This window comes from Balearica regulorum, chromosome 6 (assembly GCF_011004875.1).
Source record: "Balearica regulorum gibbericeps isolate bBalReg1 chromosome 6, bBalReg1.pri, whole genome shotgun sequence".
Lineage (NCBI taxonomy): Eukaryota > Metazoa > Chordata > Aves > Gruiformes > Gruidae > Balearica > Balearica regulorum.
This window is the reverse complement of record NC_046189.1, coordinates 3,356,123-3,376,302: the sequence shown is the minus strand read 5'-3', so window position 1 is coordinate 3,376,302 and position 20,180 is coordinate 3,356,123. Positions and strand designations below refer to the sequence as shown.

The 20,180-nt window shown below is 46.8% G+C and overlaps 1 protein-coding gene across 18 annotated transcripts in view; it reads left to right on the top strand.

The window, feature by feature from the left end:
• Positions 1–317: 317 nt before the first annotated feature.
• COL6A3 (collagen type VI alpha 3 chain) overlaps positions 318–20,180 on the top strand; it is a 62,288-nt gene continuing 42,425 nt past the window's right edge. For 12 of the 18 annotated variants that reach the window (XM_075755926.1, XM_075755921.1, XM_075755913.1 and 9 more), the window contains exons 1-6: positions 318–602; positions 7,753–7,847; positions 8,540–8,688; positions 9,646–10,263; positions 14,120–14,722; positions 18,915–19,517. In XM_075755926.1, the coding sequence (XP_075612041.1) occupies positions 8,601–8,688; positions 9,646–10,263; positions 14,120–14,722; positions 18,915–19,517 (1,912 nt within the window). In that variant the 5' untranslated portion in view covers positions 318–602; positions 7,753–7,847; positions 8,540–8,600. The remainder of the gene's footprint in view (positions 603–7,752; positions 7,848–8,539; positions 8,689–9,645; positions 10,264–14,119; positions 14,723–18,914; positions 19,518–20,180) is intronic. The other 6 variants (XM_075755928.1, XM_075755924.1, XM_075755910.1 and 3 more) reach the window with 3 other exon arrangements.

Genomic DNA, 20,180 nt, shown 5'->3' with positions numbered 1-20,180 from the left:
ACGGCGCTTTGCCGGAGCCCTGCGTAACTTGGTATGGTCCTTGGCACGTCCTGGCTCCTGCAAACATCCAAGCCCAGCCCTTCCCGACTGCAAGGCATCGGTAAACCGGCTCCTGCAACCCTGCAGGGCTTTTTTGTTTGGTTGGTTTACTTATATATATTTCTTCTTGCTGATAACGGGGAGAAACATTTTGGAGACGACGGGGCCAGCGCGGGAAGGGGAAGCCACACAGAACGGAGGCGTCCCCCGAGGAGGAGGAGGAGGAGGGGGGAGCGGGAAGCAGGGGGGAACTGCGTGTGATGAGCAGCTCTGACCTCAGCCCCAACCATCTGGATCCCATTTGCGGCGTTGGATCGCCCGGCCCTCCGGCACTCCCGCGCCAGCCGCCTCCTCCAGCCTCGCTCAGACCCGCGGCGGCCGTCTTGCGGGGACCAGCGCACCCCCATTTCCCTGGCTCCGCCGGTGCTTGCACCCCACCGAGCAAGGCGAGCAGGGACCGGGAAGGCTGAGCAGCACCGACACGCCATGAAGCAAGGGTGAGAAGCGCTTCGGAGCGGAAAATCCTGGAATTAGCAACTTTTTTTTTTTGGGTTCGCTCAGGGGTAAGTGTTGCTTTCCGTGCGGGAACCCTTAGCCCGGGCTCAGCAGCTGCTGTGCTGCGTTCCCCCCGCTCCGTAGGGTGTTAGTCTTTGCGGACTTTTCAAGGAATTTTGGACAAAACCCATCCCATGCGCCGAGCGGTGTCCTCAGAGGAAGGCTGCTCCCGGGCTCGTCTTGCTCTTAGATGAGCAGAGCAACACCACCGGCTTGCTCACACCAGAAGCCCCCTCCCCGAGCCCACGCACCGCAGGTGTGCTGGGACACTCCTGCTCCCACCAGCACAGTAAATAAATGTAATTCCCCCAAGTAGAGCATTTCTGCTGTTGCGGGACAGCGTTTGCCTTTGATGCCTTGAAATCGCTGCAGCGGCGGCTTGGTGGGATGGGAGCGGGATGCCTTAGGGAGCAGCGGGTGGGTGGCCCCAGGAGGGAACGTAGCGGTTTGGGGAGCTGCTGGGGCACAAGGAGGTGGGTGCACGATGGGACCCTGCAAGGGGGTGTCTCACTGCCCCTTTCCTGCTCCCAATACATGTCCCCAGGGCTGGGGGGTTGTTTGATAGCAGCCCTCCTGCCTCCTGCCTCAAGGCAAGGTAGGATGAACGGGCCAGAGATGCTTGTCAGCCTCTCCACCCCACGCAGGTCCCTCTGCCGGGAACGTCCCTGCTGCTCCGGGGTGGCCCAGTGCTGCTGTGGCTCCAGGGACGACCTTCATGGTCACCCATGGAGAAGGAAATTGGCCAAGCATCAGATATTTTTCCCCCTAAGGGCTATCCTGCCTTGCATGGATCCACCTCCCCATCCCTGCTCCCTCCAGCCTTTCCCCCCGTAGCCCCACTCGCCCTCGGCTCCCCGGGGCTTTGCACGCAGCGATGTTCTTGCCGAGGGGGCAGCTATGACTAATCGCGGAGACACTCCGCCACCGTCCCTCTCGGCTCAAAGCCCTCCCTTCCCAACCGGAGCCCAGGGCGAGAAAGGGTTGGGGCCAAATTGGTTTCCTGACCAGGCACAGGGGCCAAAAAAGCGGCTGGAGCGGAGGTGGCCAAAGCCACGCTGGTTCCAGTGGGTGCAATGGGAAACTCTCAGCTCATTTGGGGTTGCTGTGATGATTCATGGACACTCTCAGGGGAGGAATGCTGCATTTTTCAAACTTCTGGCTTTACCCCATTACTTACTGGTTAAAAAAAAAATGCATCGGTATTTATGGTTGGATAATTACTGTGCTTATATAGTGCTGTTTCTGGGGCACAACCACCCAGTTTGGGAGCTTTGTGGAGGCCAGAGAGATGTCTCCAGCCAGAGGCTGTTGCAGGGAGCTGGGAGACTTCTCTAAGGTTGTGTAGGAAAGCAGTGGCGGAGCAGACAACTATGCATGTCCCTGGTGCCATCCCTTGACTTCGCAGTAACAGAGATACCAAGACAGCTCCCAGAGCTCAGGAAAACAGGCTTTCCATCCTCAAACTTATACCCTCCTCCCACCCTGGTCTTTGCAGAGAGGTTGACCGTGACCAGGGGTGCGATGGCATTTCTAAGCTGGGAGTGCAGGGCTGCACACTTGCTGCTGCCGCATCATCATTCATTCATTCCCTTTCCGTTTTTCAGCATTCTCCCCGGATCCCTTTCTGGTTTTTTCAGATACCTTTACAATTCTCCATTCAAACGCACTAACCTCCCTGATTTCAGGGTGAGCTAAACCAGCCCCCGCTCTCTTCCCACATGTCAAGGAGAAAAAAAAATAATTTGTTGTTCCTCTCCTAACTTTTGCTACGTGCCTGTCTGGGAACAGAAGGGAACATCTTATTCCTTCCATCAGTGCAAACTTTGGTAACTACAGGGTCTTGCCAGCCTTGGACTGTGTTTTCCCAGCCTGGATCTATTTGATTTGCAGCAAAGGGACGAACCTGCGCCCGCGTTGGGCGTGCACGGCAGCGGGGCTGGCCGCGGGTGGCATTGCATGCCCGCGCTCCGCTGTGAATCACGGTCAGCCTCACCGCTCTGCGCGCCCATCACTTTTTCCACCTTTTTAAGTGATCTGTGTTCCACATTAAGGAGCAGATTTGTTTGGGTGGAGAGGCACTGGAAGGCTTAGGTTACTATACATAAAGAGTCATTGATCTTTGAGGGAGTTTCCTTTTTTTTTTAGCAAGTACTCCCTTTCCTCTTATTAACTACTCTATTTTAGTCTCAGTCTTCAGCTGAAGAAAACAACCAGATTTTGAGCCAACAGCATGCTTATAAGAACAGAAATGAATATGTGATTCCTATTAAATGCTAGCACCCAGGGAGCCTGCCCAGGTAGGATACAAATGCAACATAACCCTATTGCTTTCCTGAACACCGGTTTTCAAAATCAGAGCTCAAGCAGTTTGCAAAAGCAGGAAGATTTTTTTTTTCCACCCTTTTAGGCTTGTTTGCTTTTAATGCTCAGGTTTACCTTTGTAGGAAGAAATGTTTCCAGGAACAGCCCTCAACCCAACAACCCTCACCTCCCCAGTGCCATCGATGACAGATGGCAGCAACACTGATGGAAACCAGCTCTCTTTTGAGAGCCGGTACAAATTCAAACGGCTCCGCTCAGCTTCTTGAAGCCACAAAGAAATTCAGAATCTGTCCCATAGAGCTCATCCCAAGTCTCTAGAAATAGCCTTGCTTCTCTGGAGGGCTGCGTGGCCGGGCGCTATTTGGTGCCGTATGATGAAGACGTGGCCAGGTGCCCAGAGGCTTGGGAGACTTATGTCCCTTTTCAAAGGCGGCTGAGCTATTTCACGGGGAAAAAATCATGGCATTTAGCCTCCTAGGTGCCCAACTCACTGCTGGCAGTGGCTTTTGGCTACTGTTCTCCCCCCCAGCTCAGAGCTCTTAAGTGCAGAGAAATTTAAGAGGGGTTTCACCCAGCTGAGAGAGGAACGTGCATCGCCTCCATAGGGCAATTTGTGCCACCACGGCTCCGTGCTGGGATTTTGGGAGCTGTCTCTCCTCCCTGCTTGCTCCACAGCTGGTTGTACATCCCACTGCTGGGGGTGCAAAGAGTTGCTCCGGGTGGCCGGGGACCGCTTTCAAGCCACTGGCGAGGCTTACTCCAGCCTCACGGCTTCGCTGCTGCCTCCCAGGGAAACACACGTCACAGAACAGCCAAGTCAAGGGGATTGTGGGCTGAGAAGTTTCGTTGGGAAACACGGTGGTGATGAGGCATGGAAAGGCCCCTTGGTTTTGAACCCGTCACCCCCACGGAGCAGATATTTAGAGGGGTCCGATAATGCATCGCAGCATCCCACCTGCGGGACGATGCTTTGCCCTCCCTCTGGTCCTGCCTTTTCCCCTTGCAGAGAAGCTGTTACGACCCAGGTGCGAATCCGCATCTTTCTCCCACTACAAGATGACCCACCCCACAGGCACAAGGGGATTTAGGGCTGCAATTGTTTTGCAAGCTTATATTCAAAATATTTTTTGGGAGGGGGGATGCCCCTGGGGCTGGGCAGGAAAATTGGACCACGCGTCTGGTCTGGGGCAGCAAATCCCAAAGGTCCCTGGCTGTGCCAGCTAGCAAAACCGCACAGGCTGCCTAAAGCCAAGGCCAAAAATGAGCCATTTGTCCCCAGAAGAGCGTGCAGTCATTGCTCTGTCAGCCTCGCTCAGTTTGGGTCCTCTGTTCTTTCCCAAAGGCTGCTCATCTCCCCGCGACGGCCCGCATTTCACAAATAAATCACTCATTTTGGAGTTCCTGGTTGTCACACCCCAAGAGGCAGTTCTGCCCAGCTCAGTCCTTTAGCCTTGAGGTAAAGAAACACAGCAACAACTGCAAAACGCTAGCGCAGGAAACTCCAACAGCTCAAGCTGGACAATCCAATTGCTTTCTCCTACAATCCGGCACAACAGATAGCATCAGTGCCTGAAGCACTGCCCAGCTGAGAATTCAGATTTCAGAGGTATTTCGCAACAACATTAATTATTCCCTCTACCTGCCATCGCACCCATCCGTATCTAGACACAACACGCATCGCGTTTCTATTCACACCAAAGCCATAGATACTTCCCCTCCCTCTCAAAGCCAGCCAGCCCAGCTGAGAGGCATATGTAATGAATCAAAATGATATGTAACAGCTGTAGGATTTTTTCCTGCCTTTTATGTTTTCCTTTTTTAAAAAAAAAAAATCTCTACTCATCTGCTTTGCACTTTTACAGATTTTATTTTAATTACATTCTAGCGGAAACACACACAAGCAAAGGATTGCTTAGAAAGTGAATTCGAAACATCCACCCAAATAAAAAAATTATGTTAAATGTCAAACTTTATGCACAGAGAAGTATGCAATGAGCAAAAAATAGCTGCTGGGGAAAATATTTAAGGAAATCACTTCATTGCATTAGTGGTAGAAATGATTGCCTTTTGAAAGCATTATTAGTAACAGATGTATATCTGCTGATGAAATAGAGGACATACTGCAATATTAAGAGGTCACCACACACTATATAAACTCTAGACAGACATAAAAACTTCAGATTATTGAAAACTACACAAGTTAATCTTTTAGCACATGAATTATTAAGGGACTAACTCCCCAGGTTTCGGTGCTAATTCTTAACAGCTCCAGAAAATGCTTTCCTTTTCAAAAGACACTCAGTAGTTAGGTTAGTCAGCATTTTTTTTCCCCCCAGCTTGTAGGATTTATACCAAAAGCTCCACCAGAGCTTTTACCCCTCAGAATTCCAAGGAACACTCCATTAAAAAAAAAATCCAAGAAAAAATTGCCTTATTGAAAATAACAACAATCCAGGAGAATCAAGTTGCAAGACAAGTATTAATCATAATCAAGAATTGAAATGAATTAACATAAGTTCACATCTCTGTTTTTATCCTGCACCCCCTGCAAGCTGATGCTACGTCCATCTTCTGCAACCAGTGGTAGTTCAGGACACAAAGCAAGAGCACATTAAGTAAAGCAGAATACTTGATGCGCCTCACCAAGCCAGGACCTCCAAACACCCAAGAAATAAAAAAATATATATCACATCATTTATTGCCTTAAACCCACTCCTCCCACTGAGTCAGTAACCTACTGGTAGCTCAGTCAAACCAGATGCTGAACAGAATTTTGATTCAACACCCCCAAAAAGCATATTACTTCTAAAAAAACCAACCTTCTGTCTTTGCTGGTGCTGCTGCTTCTCCTCCATGGCCACCCCCTACAGAAAGGTCACCTCCTCACCCACCCCTTCCTGCATCCCCCAACTCCTCTTCCTTTGCTAATGAGGGTATTGTGGAGGGGGGATATAAGGGAAAACCTGGATCAGGAACACCTGTGCTTAAATGTTCCTCTTTTCCATAAGTTATCAGTCCCTAAGAGACATCAACCATCTCTTCCTGCAAGATTCTGCTGCCTGTCTCCTTCTAATAACTCATTCCACTCCTCATGATTTTTGGATGGCTGTTGGGGAAGCGTGATGTTAAAACTTATCTCTTGTGGATAAACAAGTCGCTCTGCTTTCATATAACCAAAAATATAGAGGAAGCTTCCACAGAGGAAGAGGGAGGTTTGATAGCACCGGGGGAGATTTGCCTTTCCCTTCTGCTCTGTTTCCTGGGTGGAAACTGCCCTGTAAGACTCTCTGCAGCTTCTCAATGTTCAAATTAAAAAAAAACCAAAAACCACCAAACCCAAATGTTTGCTTTGGTCTTGTCATTTATTAGCTGGCAAGGCATTAATTTTCACTGATTTATCTTGATGGTCTGTTCACCCCCAGCTGTTGGGACTGCAGAGGGATAGGACGCCAGCAGCTAATAAACAGGATGATAACATAACTTCCTGCATTTTGGAAAAGGAATACTAGCACTTTTACTGCGTGTGTTGTTTTAGTGGGCCATTTTTCTGTAGCGTGCATTTTATTCCACTTTTTTCATTCATTGCTAGCGGCGTTTTTACTCCCAATGGATACTGCAAGGCAAGCCCGTCTCAAAAAACCTTGCGGCTCTTCCATAAACCTCTTCTGCCCAGAGAGGAGATGCTCTGGTGGCCTTGGATGGCTGCTTGTCACAACCCCAGTGCTTTTTGCAAACCTCAGCTCTGTATTTGTGTGCTCAGGGGACGAACCCCGCAGTGACGCCCACGGCCACCCCTGCACCCGTGGGGAAGCGGAGCCCGTCTTTGCCCTCCCCGTGTGTCCTTTGGGTGTACCTAGGTTTTCTGGGAGCAAGCTGTAAATCAAGGACAGGGTCCAGCCGAGCTGGTTCGCTCCCGCTGGAGGCACTCTGAGGTTTGGCTTGGACTCCAATAGCCGGGGGGATGGATGGGTGCCAGCTAACAAGGATGATTTTTTTTTTTTTTTTTTAGACTTTTTATGAATGATAGCGATACCTCTGGGCTGCAGCAGCAGCCGCCTCTATAAATTGAGGAGTTGCCAATAACAGGAAAGACTTGTCACATCTTAATTAATGCTGCGTGCTAGCTGCTGGCTCTGGGTGCCCATTAAATGTCTCTCCACCTGGTATGAGCATTATTATTAATATTATTATTACACTACACAAATGTGGGGGGAAAGACAGGGGCTAGCTTTTGCCTGACTCATTCAGAAATGCCATGCGGAGCACCTGGAAGGGCAAACACTGCCGCAAACCCCATCTCCCGTGGAGGAGCAGAGCCCAACCCAGCTCTGACACGCAGGGAGCCAGTCAAATGCCAGGATCGGGTTTTGGGAAACAAGGTGGAGGTTGTCCCCTCCCTTCCACTGATCCCAGCCCCATACCCCTGAGGGTTGTCTCTTCAGTGGAAGAGGGATCAGCTGTTCGGATGTTTATTTCCCAATTCTCTGTAATTCCCAGCACCTGGTTCTGTTTCCGGCTGTGCCAACGATGGCCATCTGTGTAACTACCATGGCTTTCCTTAAAGAGGGGTTGGGCTTCCCCCCAGCTCTCTTTGGCTCTTGATTTGGTCATAGCTCTCTGGCCTGATGGAGTTGGCAAGGATGGTGATGAGAAAATTGATTTTTTAAATTTTTTTTTTCATGATGACCCAGTTAATGGTTTGATATATTTGATTTACTTTTTGGCTTGTTCAAGTAATTGAGCCCCTTTTGGGGAGTGAAAAGTACTAAATCACTGCATTCCCTTTTGGGAGGATATTTTCTCAGTTAAGCAAGCCTTGATGGTTTCTGTTTGTAGGTTTGGAAAGGAAGATTAAATAATAAATTGGTGATCTCTATGACAACATATACACAGCTTTCCTGAAGGAGACATTATTTCAGAAGACTTGCCAGGTGAATCACAGATAAGAAACTTCCATAAATTATATTTTTGGCTCTAACACATAAAATATTATTCTTGGTGCCTTTCCAAAATGTGATCAGCTGGCGTGGGCTACTCCACTCCTGGGGCTGCGAGCTTGGGGGAGTCCGAGGGCTTTTTGATGTACAGCCACATCATGTGGCTCACTTGGGTCTGGAGTAATTAAATTTCCATTTGTATATTTGGGACAGCTGAAAAGGTAAGTTGAGGCAAAGAGGGATGTTCAGGGCAATTGTTATTATGCTGTTTGTAAAAAAAAAAAAAAAAAAAAAAAAAAAGGGCAATAGTAAGAGAGAATGTGTTGGCCAAGATGTTTCAGCTAGTCATCCATGGGTGAGGAGGACAGGAGAGAGGCCATCATTGGTGGTAGAAACCTAGGGTGACCATTTTCCTGTGTATTAGGTATTACCTGGGCAGCATAGGCAAGGAGAAAGCCCTCTAAGTCCACAGGGGTGATTAAATGCCAATTACGTGAGCAATGATTCCTCATCCAAGGAAACGCTTGCTATGAAGCAGAATCTGGCCAGCACTAAAATAACTTTTTCCTGCCAAAATGCCACAAAAGCATCGCAGAATCGCGTGGTTTGGCTTTTCTATCTCGTGCCTCATCCATGCCTGGCCAGCACTGCTGCTGTTTCTCACTCTACTTCTCTTTCTCCATTAGGTCTCACGTTGGGTGCTTTGAAACAAAGAGAATAAAAGGAAAACTCAGATAAAAGACCAAAATGAGGAAACATCGACATTTGCCCTTTGCGGCAATGTTTTGCCTCCTACTCTCAGGCTTTTGCTTGGTTCGTGCCCAGCAGCAAGCAGGTAAGACTGGACTGCTTTATCCAACTTCGCCCCCGTATGAACATGCCGCTAGTTTGCAACGAGACGTTCGCACCGTTTGGTTTTTAACGTGCATGTCGATGGTATGTTGTGGTTTACTTTCTGCTCTGCAGTTCCCACTCGGCTGAGGGTCCTTTCGGACCCAGACCTTGGCCAACACGCGCGGTGCCTTCCCGAGCATGTTGCTGGCCAGTGGCTGGCCTTTGAGGATGCTCCATGGGGAACACAGGTGTGGGATGTGTGCCCAGGGTGGCCCCAAGTGGGTTTTCTCCTGGGCAGAGCTCTGTTGCCCTCCTTGCATGTGTAGGAAGGCTTTTTGCAGGGAGAAGAGCGCTATCACAACCTACAGAAAGGCTGTTTGATTTTTTTTTAAGAAGAGGCACTGGAGTCTTTGTGACAGTAGCTGGTGTCATGGGTGGGGAAGGATGTTAGCAGCAGAAAAAGTAAGGAAAACTCATGCCAGCACCTAGGCTGCTTAAATTGAGCAGCTCTTTCTTCCTCGAGCACTGCCGCGGAGCCAGCAAAGCCCTGAGTGAGCCAAAAAAAAAAAAAAAAAATTCCCAGAAGACCACAGATGGCTTGAAGCCAAGCAAGCCCAAATTCACACGTGAAGCCACAAGCGTCTTTGGCTCAGGGCTGGCATCCAAACCCACACGGTGAGGGTCTGGGAGGGGAGAAGCATCTTGCCTCTCCATCCCGGAAAGGGTAGGTTGCATGCTGTTCCCTCCTGTCCCCCGGTGCCTATGGCGTTGGGGGGCTGATGGCTGCCTGGTTTTTCCCCAGTGCTTCTTGTTTTGCTGCGGGCAATAAGGGGAAGCTAAGCTTCACTTCCACCATGCAAAAGAGGCTGTCGGTCGTTTGGGTGAGGAGGAGGAGGAGGTGGCGGCATGTTTGCGCTGACCGATAGAAAATCCTAAACCCCCATCTGTTTTTTTAAAGCTGTCAAAACCATTGCCGTGGCTGATATAATATTTCTAGTGGATTCCTCTTGGAGCATTGGGAAGGAACATTTCCAACTCGTTCGAGAGTTTCTGTATGATGTTGTAAAAGCTTTAGATGTGGGAGGAAATGATTTTCGCTTTGCCCTGGTCCAGTTCAGCGGAAACCCCCACACAGAGTTCCAGTTAAATACCTACCCCTCTACCCAAGACGTCCTGTCCCATATTGCCAACATGCCTTACGTGGGGGGAGGCACCAAGACTGGAAAAGGATTAGAGTACCTAATCGAGAACCATCTCACTAAAGCTGCTGGAAGCAGAGCCAGTGAAGGCATCCCCCAGGTTATTATAGTGTTAACGGATGGACGATCCCAGGATGATGTGGCTCTGCCATCATCTGTCCTTAAATCGGCCCGTGTAAACATGTTTGCGGTCGGCGTGCAGGATGCAGTGGAAGGGGAGTTAAAGGAAATAGCGAGCGAACCCTTCGATATGCACCTTTTCAACCTAGAGAATTTTACCGCTCTCCACGGCATAGTTGGAGACTTAGTGGCGAGTGTCCGTTCATCCATGACTCCAGAAAAGGCTGGGGCCAAAGGACTGGTTAAAGACATCACAGGTAATGGCCAACTGCTGATGGCTCCCATCAGCATGGTATCTGCTGGCATTGCGCTGTTTAAAGCCTTTGTAGGGGCAAGACTGAGATGGACGTTCAGAGGTTTAAAAACAAAGGTTTGAAGCGTGTGGCCCCGTGTTTGTAGTTATTGAGCGTGCTGTTGTTTGCAGACCGAGCTGGCATCCCTGCCAGGAGGTAGCTCCGGAGCCCTTGGATGGGCAGCAGACCGTTGTGGCCATCCTTTTGCACCCATGGCATGAAAATGCAAATGTAGGGCGTTCTGCAGAGTTATTAAATTGCCCCATCCTATCCACTCCTGAGGCAGGGAAATAGGGGATGAACACACCAGCTGTGATGGTGACTCTTTGAGGCCCTGACCCAAAATACTCTGGAGACTGAGAAGGTTGCTGCTGGCCGTGGGGACGCCATGTGGGATGTCCCCTTGCTGCTAGTGGGGGAGATGGGCAATGTGCTACTCCAGAAAGTCTTGTTCTTGGCTTAAGACAGTAAAAGAAGTTTGGTGGAGAACTTCTCCACTGGAACCCCATCCCTGAGCTGGCCCTTAACCTCTCTCCTCATCTGCTTGGAGAAGGTGTGTGGTTGGAGTCCCTTTTGTGATGCCACTCAAACACCTTCTTTATAAGCCGATGGATTCCACCTCCAGAGTGCTGGACCCTTCCCGTAACAGAAACCTCTCTGCAAACCACGTTGGCTTCAACGGATCTGCACTGAGTGCAAGCCGGGGGCCTGATTTGCCTGGAAAAAAATCAGACAGTCTTCCTCCGTCCCTTCTCTGTTTATGAAATTTCAGTATGGAAAGGGCCTTCTGAGCAGCTTTGTTGTGTTTCAAAACAGAAGTCCCAGAGATCAAACCTTTCTTTTTATTCCTGAGACTCCATCTGAAGGTCAATAGCTTGTGGGGTGACGTAAGGCAACGGCAGTGTGATGAGGCAGCGTAACATTAATCCCCCTGTGTTGTCTTGCCTGATTAACCTTCACGCCAAGCCCCACTGGGTGCTCTCCATCACTGCATGACACCAAGCAACACCAAAAGACTGTGCTCACATGTGTTTTTGTTGTGCAAAGTGCTTGACAGGGCAAATATCCAGATCATGTGAAAGCCACAGGGAGGGAAAAGCAGCTGCCCCAGAAAGATGACACAAGGTTCGCCGAGTCTAAGAAAATCATGTCAATATATGTGGAAAATTAATGTTATACCCAACCTGCTGACAGCACTGCAGCGGCTATTCGGCATCTTTGTCGTGAAGGACCCCAGTGCTTCCCTGTTGAAATCAATCGGGGAATTGGTTTTTGGCAGCTGGCTGCCCTCCTCTGGGGTATGCCAGCAGGTAACCCCATAGCATATAAATATCTGGAGTCACAGATGTTTCTTTAAAAACTTTAAAGGCAAATTCCTGCTTCATGTATATCATGTATTTCCAAGTTCATTTCTACGCAAAGATATTTTTTTGCAAGCATTTCCTTCCCTCCCTATAATACAAATTTAAGCTAATCCTACTATTGTAGTTTTGCCTGTGTGTGACTTGCATGGGCGATCTATGGAGTATCATTAAAGATGGAAAAAGACGTTACAGGTCCTAAACATTGCATGACAATACATAGCATGCAAAGCATGGTACAAATAACTGTTCGCATAAGAGTTTAGGAGGTCAGTTATTCAGCTGATAACTCCATGTAGCATTAAAATGTATAAAAATGCCATGGATGTTATGCTAGAAATAAACCCTAATATCAAACAGAAATGTGAAAAAACCCAACCGATCCCATAGTATTTCCGATATAGAGTACCAAAGTTGTCGGTCTGTGGCAGTCCCCAGAGATGACTAGTGTAAGTATGTAAGTCAGCCCCAAGTTTGCCCTGATGTATTTGTTAAATCTGAGCTATCTGTCTCATCTGACTCTCCTTGCTTAGTTGTGTAACAAGCATGCTTTCACTTGTTCTCCAGCACCGGCTTGTTCCATAAATGTGCACTGAAATACAAAGAGTTTTTTTACAGTGATGACAAATTATCCAACGCATCCATTTCACATGTATTTTCTCTCCTGTGGGAGCAACCTGTGATGACACCCGTTTGTGTCTGAAATCTCGTTCCTCAAAAAGATGCCCAGGGTATCTAAACCAGCACTGGGTACAGCTGCTTTGAGATTTCCTTTTCATTTGTACGATGAAGTAGAAAGTGTACATCCCAACTGAAAATGGCACAGTAACGACAACCCTAAGCACCCCTAAATTTTGGCTCAATGATGGAAGAACAAATCCCAGAGCCCTTTGCAGTTCTGAACCATGTTGATGTTCTCCAAGCCAAGACTGGCCGTTGAGTCGGCCCAGGGAAGCGGTGATGCCCTGGAGAGTCTTCACCCTTGTCACTGGAATTGTGGCGTTATTTGAATCTCTTGGTGGCATTGAGATGTATGAGAACATTTACTAAAAAACAACAAAAAGGAAAAAAAAATATTAACACCACTGGTTGATATCAAAGACTCCAGGTTTATTCCTGGCCTTGCTAAACCATGTGTCAGTTTTGCTAGTGGTTTCATTTTTGGCTTTCAAAAGCTCAAAGTTGGATGGGATTTCCAAATGTGTCAGTCATTTGTAAATGGTCTGAAACTTGATTTCTTATCAAGATTGGAGAGTAATAGCATGGAAGCAATTGAGCATGCTTTGGGGTCTTCACCCCTGCCCCCTTATTGCATGCATACAGCTCTTGGTGACATCGATGGTAAAATTATTTGAGCAAAAGGAGTAAGAGCAGACACCAGGGCACTTTGGGTCTGCTCCGGTAAGTCTCTCAGGAAAAAATGCTTCTCCCTCAACAACCATGTTCATGCCATAGAAAAGTTTTTGGGTTTTTTCTGGTGTGTGTATATTCTCAGCAGATGCTTGTGATCATCTGGGTATGTCACAACAAATAGAGTTGGATAATTGTGTCATGACTGATTTCATCACCCTGTTTTAACCTGATTCTGCATTCCTTGATTGAATATCCAGAGTCTATATGAAAAATACAGAGCAGACCCCTCTATCGATAATCAATGCATCTTTGTGCAAAATAATTAATGCAAGATACTGTTTGCGTGGCACAGGTTGACAATTGTGTGGGTCAGCTTGCTGGACAAACACCATCGTGTGAATGCTGGCCAGCTGGTAAAAGAGTTACAGAGCAAGAATAATAACCAAAACATTTTCAATTATTTCTAACAAATGCATTTCCAATAATAATCTTTCACGGTGGGAGAAGCCAATATATTCAGCCACTGTTTTTAACCAGCAAAAGAGCAGAATTGCAACAGAGAGGCTGAAATTTTCTATGTATTGAGTAAATGGTGGCTTTTTCCTTCCCCCCCCCCCCCCCCAAAAAAAAAAGAGACTGTAATTAGGAAAGCTTCCCACAAATATTACTGTCCTCACCCACTATTTTTGGAGTGAATTACCACCAAAATCCACCTTTTTATTTTGGCTCTGTCAAAGTACTTAGACAGTACCGATCACTGATGGAATGGATGTAGATTCCAAAAAACAATATATTTTTACCGAGTTTTCTCCTTGTGTGCCAGAAACGCTGACCCCCCCGCCACGTAACTGCAGCCCCCAGCTCAGGTTGCGTCCGCTCGAGCCGTCTCTTGATGGACAGCGGATGGTGCCGGGATGGGGCTGGGAGCTCGTATTCAATCAGAATGCAGAACTAAGAGGCAAACGTCACCTCCTCAGTGAACATGTGTTTTGTTTTCTCATTTTCGTGTTTCTTACTGGTTTTCCAAGAAACATGTCAGAACACTGTACAACCGCATGTAATCACTCATTTTAATGCTTTCACCTTTTGCATTTCTTTTTTTAAAGCTCAAGAGTCCGCTGACCTTATTTTCCTTATTGACGGATCAAACAACATCGGAAGTGTCAATTTTCAAGCCATACGTGATTTCCTTGTAAATTTGATTGAAAGCCTCAGAGTTGGAGCTCAGCAAATACACATTGGGGTGGTGCAGTATAGTGATCAACCCAGAACCGAGTTCGCTTTGAACAGCTACTCCACAAAAGCGGATGTTCTGGATGCCGTGAAGGCACTTAGTTTCCGCGGTGGCGAGGAAGCGAACACCGGTGCGGCACTGGAGTTTGTGGTGGAGAACCTCTTCACCCAGGCGGGAGGCAGCAGGATAGAGGAAGCGGTGCCTCAGATTTTAGTGCTGATAAGTGGTGGAGAGTCTAGTGATGATATCCGAGAGGGCTTGTTAGCGGTGAAGCAAGCTAGTATATTTTCGTTTAGCATTGGGGTCCTGAATGCTGACAGTGCAGAGCTGCAGCAGATTGCTACTGATGGAAGCTTCGCATTTACTGCCCTGGATATCCGTAACCTTGATGCTCTTCGAGAATTATTACTGCCCAACATTGTTGGAGTGGCCCAAAGACTCATTTTGTTAGAGGCCCCAACCATTGTGACTGAAGGTATGTATGCCTTTCTAGACTGTTGCATTTCGATGAATGAATGAGCTTTTGCACGCTTTAAAAACTTATTTATTTTTTTAAAAAAATTTACATTTTTATTTTTGCAATGCATCTCTTTGGTCTGGTTATGGAGAAATGATGGGAAAGACAAATAGTCCTGCAGCTAATGTGCAGAAATTTGTTTGCCCAGTGGGTTATCTTTTGAAAACTGTGGGGTTTTGTGTCAGTAACTGGCATGGCATGGGGTTTTAAGGGACACAAGCAGAGTATTAAAAAAGCTCATATAATCCTCATTGTGGTATCTAAGCACCCCGGGGGTTAATACTGCAGCACGTTCAGTTCTGAAAACATTTATGTCACATAAGCTTACGTTATACATCAACTGAAAGTGTCATCAGAAGGAAATTGGACTGGGGAAGCTAACAGGGATGTAGAATGGATCCCTGTTTCAGAGTTGAAGTTATCAGCTCGCTAATACGGTAAAATTACGTACCTCATTGAAACTGTGTACTATCCTTAGGAAAAGAGTGAAATTCCACGTGGAAACCTCATTAGAGGTTTTTGTGTTGTGGAACTTGAAAGCAAAACATTCCTTAGTTCTTCCGAAGTGAAATCCCTACCTTGCTAACATACATTTCCCTTCAATGCATAAGCTGAGAAAGTTTCGCAGCTTTCGTGAGGCCATGGGAAAAGAAAATATTCCCACTTAGGTCACTTTGTCACTCTTAAGTCCCCCTTGACATTATTTCTGGACTAGCATTAGCTTGGGTGTGGCAGAATAATGAATACCTGGATTTACGGAGCAAGTAGGTGATCAAGAGTTTCTCACCCTATGGTTTTAAGGCTAAGTTAAATTTACTGATGGCGAGGCTATATGAAAGACATAATACGTCGTATTTCAGAGGCCCCTTGGAAGGGCCAGGCTGGAGTTGCTGTACTTAATTACCAGCACGCTTAATGCAAAAAACAATTTTGGGATCCAAGTGCCAGTCTGGAGTTCTGTACATACTGTTCAACTCATGATGTATGTTGACATATAAAACTGTGTTCCAGATGTCTTCACTGATCTATGTCTAAACATGATTGTTATCCCGTGGCTCAAATCAAAGGGAGGCATTTGCCTAAAAGATCATTTTATGACCTTGCCTTGATTATTCCAGGAAAGAACATAAAGGCGTTTTGCTTGTAGCACCCCACAAGAGCCATATTTATCTACATAAGCTGAAGTGTGCGTGTCTAGCTAAAATGTGCATGCCAGAACCCATGCAAGTCAATGGAAAACATCTTTCTGCCCCACTGATTTTTAACAGTTTGAATGGCAGGATTAAAAATATTGGTACATTTGGTTTCATCTACACTTGCATATTTTTCACTTGAAATGCCAGCTCATTTGTAGATGGTACTACAGTAGCATCAGCCTGTGCAATTATGTATAGATGGATATGCTAAATGAAGAAGTTGGTATTTTCAAAGGAGCTTTAGGGAATTTCCTTTGCCTAGCGTCCATGGAAATTAATTTTGACTCGTCTGCTTGATTCACATTGGTGCCTTGGAAGCCTGCAGCATAAAGCACTGGTTTGGGACATGAAAAGCAGCCTGAAAGGGATGCCAAACCCATTGAGATGCCAAGCGTTCCTGTGAAATACTGAAGTCATCTTGCTTCACTTTATCTCTCTGGCTAGTCCTGCTGGGATGAATGGGTGTCTCAAAGTGTCTTTCTGCCTCTTGTCCCCTCTCCTTTAGCTAACAGGGGAGCTTGGATGATTAAACTAGATGAGATGCTTCACCAAAGATAGCTGAGATGGCAATGAGAAGTGAACTGTGCAGGGCTGGGTTCAATGCTGACACCCTCCGACATTCCCAACTTTTAGAGTCAAAGATAATGCTTTGATCCCAAATTCTTTGAAATTCCTGGGACGCTTGCCATCAGCTTCACTGGGCTCTGGATCAGACCCTATGAGATGTGTACGGCCTTGCTTCAATGCTCTTGCTTTAATTCTGTCCATTGAAATTAGCACCGTGGGGTGTTTCTTCCTGTGGGTTTTGGTTTCGTTTCTTGCATTCCTCTTCTCTAAGGAAACGTACTGCAGGATTTGAGAGCTGCAAGAGGAATTAGTAGCAGAGGGAGCCATTCCTTCCCGACCTCCCTCATCTCTGCAAAGCCCCTTTGATGTTTTCCACAAACTTCTATATAAAGTCAAAAGTTTCCAGGGTCTCCATTTTTGGGTATCTAGCTGCTGACAAGCTGAGGAAGCACTTTGAACATCTCTCCCGGGTGACACAAAGCAGGGATTTCAGCCCTCGTTACCCCTTTGGATAATTTCCTCTGTTCAGCCCTCTCCTCCTTGGAGTAACTGATGAGGAAAAAAACCCTGGCTGGGGCAATGAATGCTGGAAATCTCACGGCTCTGGGAAGGGGATACTTTAAACAAATCCTTGTTGCTTTGTGAGTAGCTCTGTTTTGATAGCCTGGGCAGTGAACTACAAGCCGCCAGCAGCTCACATGAGGCTGTGGCTCAGGAAAGGCACCACCGCATTCATTCTGTGTGAGGTCTCATCATTTTCCGTCCGAGAGCACCACAGCAGGCTATTTTAAGCTTCAAATTTTGATAATCGGTCCTCACTTGAACAATTTCCAGCAAGACTCTGCGAGAGCCTTTTGGAAAGGCTCGCGCTTGCTGGTGGAGGCAGCTCGTGGGGTCCTGGGGCAGAGTAGGCAGCGGAGTCACAGAAGTCATCTCCAGCTCTAAATCACTCCTTGGGGTAGCCCAATCTCATGGCACTTGCCGTGAGGCTGGCCTCTGGGAGCACTGCTTTCTGTGGCCAGCTGGTGTCCGGCCAAGGAGGACTGCAGCCAAAGCTTTGTTCTTTGGTCAAATCCAAAGTAAATAGCCTTCACGCAGAGGAGCTCTGATGGGCCGAGGGGCTGCCCTTTTCCATCCGGGCAGGACAAGAGTGTTTGCTACCACTTGCCCTGAGGGCTGTGAGATCCCGGTGATGTTGGGTCTCCTCTTCCCTCGGGCTGTGCGCTGGGCATAGCAGCAAGCCTGGGAGGTGATGGACCTGCTGCCCTGAATATTGCCCCCATCTCAGGTGCTCTTAGGTGGGTAGGCAATTTAAGGACACCCCATGTCCAACGTAACACAACGATCCATAATGCTTCAGCATGACCTGGAAGCAATGCAAGGTTTCCTATTTCACTTCAATGGCATGCAACCAGGGAGGTGATGATGTGAGTGGGGTTCTTCACAATAGTGGCCATGGATCACTGCTTCAAAGAATAAATAGGGTTGTCTAAAAGAGGGTGTTAAATTATCTCCCATAATGCTCATTTATAATGCTTTTATCAGAATGGTATTGGTCTTACTAATATTTACTGTTGCTTTATGTGCATTTGCTGTATTAAAAACAATGGTGCTTTGGTTTCAATGCTGCACGACAGGTTTTTTTTACTCCCCCTCCCCAACTATCTTCCTTCAAACTTAGCCGAGGAACTGGAAAGCTAATTGTGCTCTTTGTGTCCTATGCCATCGTCAATAATAAAGTTTCAAAGATTGCACCCTAGGAGACCCATTTTGTTAAAGACATGGCAACCAGAACATAATTCAGCTCTTCTATGACTGGGCTAGCTGTGCCAAGAAAAATCATAACCTGTTTTTGTTAGCTAAGGAATAAGATGTAGGATGCGAAGACCCAAAGTCCAGGTATGTTGAGTAAGTGGAGACTGTTCTTAACTTGTGTTTTTGCTCTTGGGAACCTAATCCTTCCGAGACCAGGCCACTTTCTGGTGTTATTCAGATGGCTCCACTGCAGACAGAGGGAGAATCACCTGCTTATTTTATCTCATGTGCCAGCTGAGTGCCCAGATTTCTCCTGACTGTTTGCCTTTCTTTCTTGTTTTGACATGTATATAGATTTTAATATTAAGTTTTATAAACAATGCAATTCTTGCAACTCTTCAACTCTTCTGTGTTTTAGAAAGGGGGAACGTTCAATCAGATTTCTTATTAGCTCCCTGCTAGAACCTAAAAAATAATTCTGTTTTGAAATCAAGACCCTTTTAAAGGTGTTGAGAATAACAGTACTTCAAGCAAGCAAGAGGTCCTAAACGTTGCTGAACCGTTGTCGTAGAATTAACGCACAGTGTGTGGTGAAGGCTTCAGCTAACATTGTGTTCATGTGTTACTTGCAGTTATTGAAGTGAACAAGAAGGATATAGTCTTCCTCATAGATGGCTCAACCGCTTTGGGGACTGGCCCCTTTAACTCAATTCGTGATTTCGTTGCCAAAATTGTCCAAAGGCTGGAGGTTGGACCCGACCTGATCCAAGTTGCGGTGGCACAGTATGCAGACACTGTGAAGCCAGAGTTTTATTTTAACACCCACCAGAGCAGAAAGGACGTGATGGCTAATGTGAAGAAGATGAAGCTCATGGGTGGTACGGCACTCAACACTGGCTCGGCACTGGACTTTGTGAGGAACAACTTCTTCACCAGTGGTGCCGGGTGCAGGATGGAGGAAGGGGTGCTCCCCATGCTGGTGCTCATCACTGGTGGTAAGTCCATGGATGCTGTTGACCAAGCTGCAGCGGAGATGAAAAGGAACCGGATAGTGATCCTTGCCATTGGGTCGAAAAATGCTGACCTGGCAGAACTTCAAGAAATTGCCCATGAAAGAGATTTTGTGTTCAACCCAAATGACTTCCGCGTTCAGTTCATGCAAGCGATTCTCCCTGAAGTGCTGTCGCCTATCCGGACCCTCTCTGGAGGACTGATTATCCAAGAACCACCATCAGGTAATTAATTATCTTGTTCTAACCAAAGAGATATGGTTTATATGTTTGTGAACTCTTATTCTATGATGTGTAGAGATAATGAGGGGAAAGCATGAAGCATGTGTTTCAGCACAGCTAAATGTTGTCTCTGGTTTGCAAAATGTGCATGAATAGACAGGTGAATTTTGTAGCACGGTTGTTGTTACAGGTTTGGCATTCCTTCCCAGAGATTTTTGTCCCATTCCATGTTTGTCACCAACATTTAGAGACCTGGACGTGAAAGATTTGCTTTACTAGTTAGGTACCGAAATCATTCAATGGAGGCTTTTTCTCTCACTCAGGGTTTGTGTAACCTATGAACAGGACACACTGTGAATGTTATAATTTCTTCCCCGGTTTGAAAATCACGTGTAGTGGATATTTGTTCAAGAAAGCTTAGAAGTTTCTTCTGAGAAAAAGTGTAAAGAAAACAAGCAAGTTTGTTCATGGAGGTGTTCGGAGAAAGCTAGCCTGACACTATTGGACTGAAACTCACCCTTTAAGAACATATTTACAGTTTTCTTATCATTTACTCAGCTCAAGCCCTAAGAGGCATACGATACCCTTGCAGTGTTGATTTTAATTTAATCTGTTTAGAAGATGATTCAAAGCCCCATGAAGCCAGTGGACTCTTTTTACTTGGTC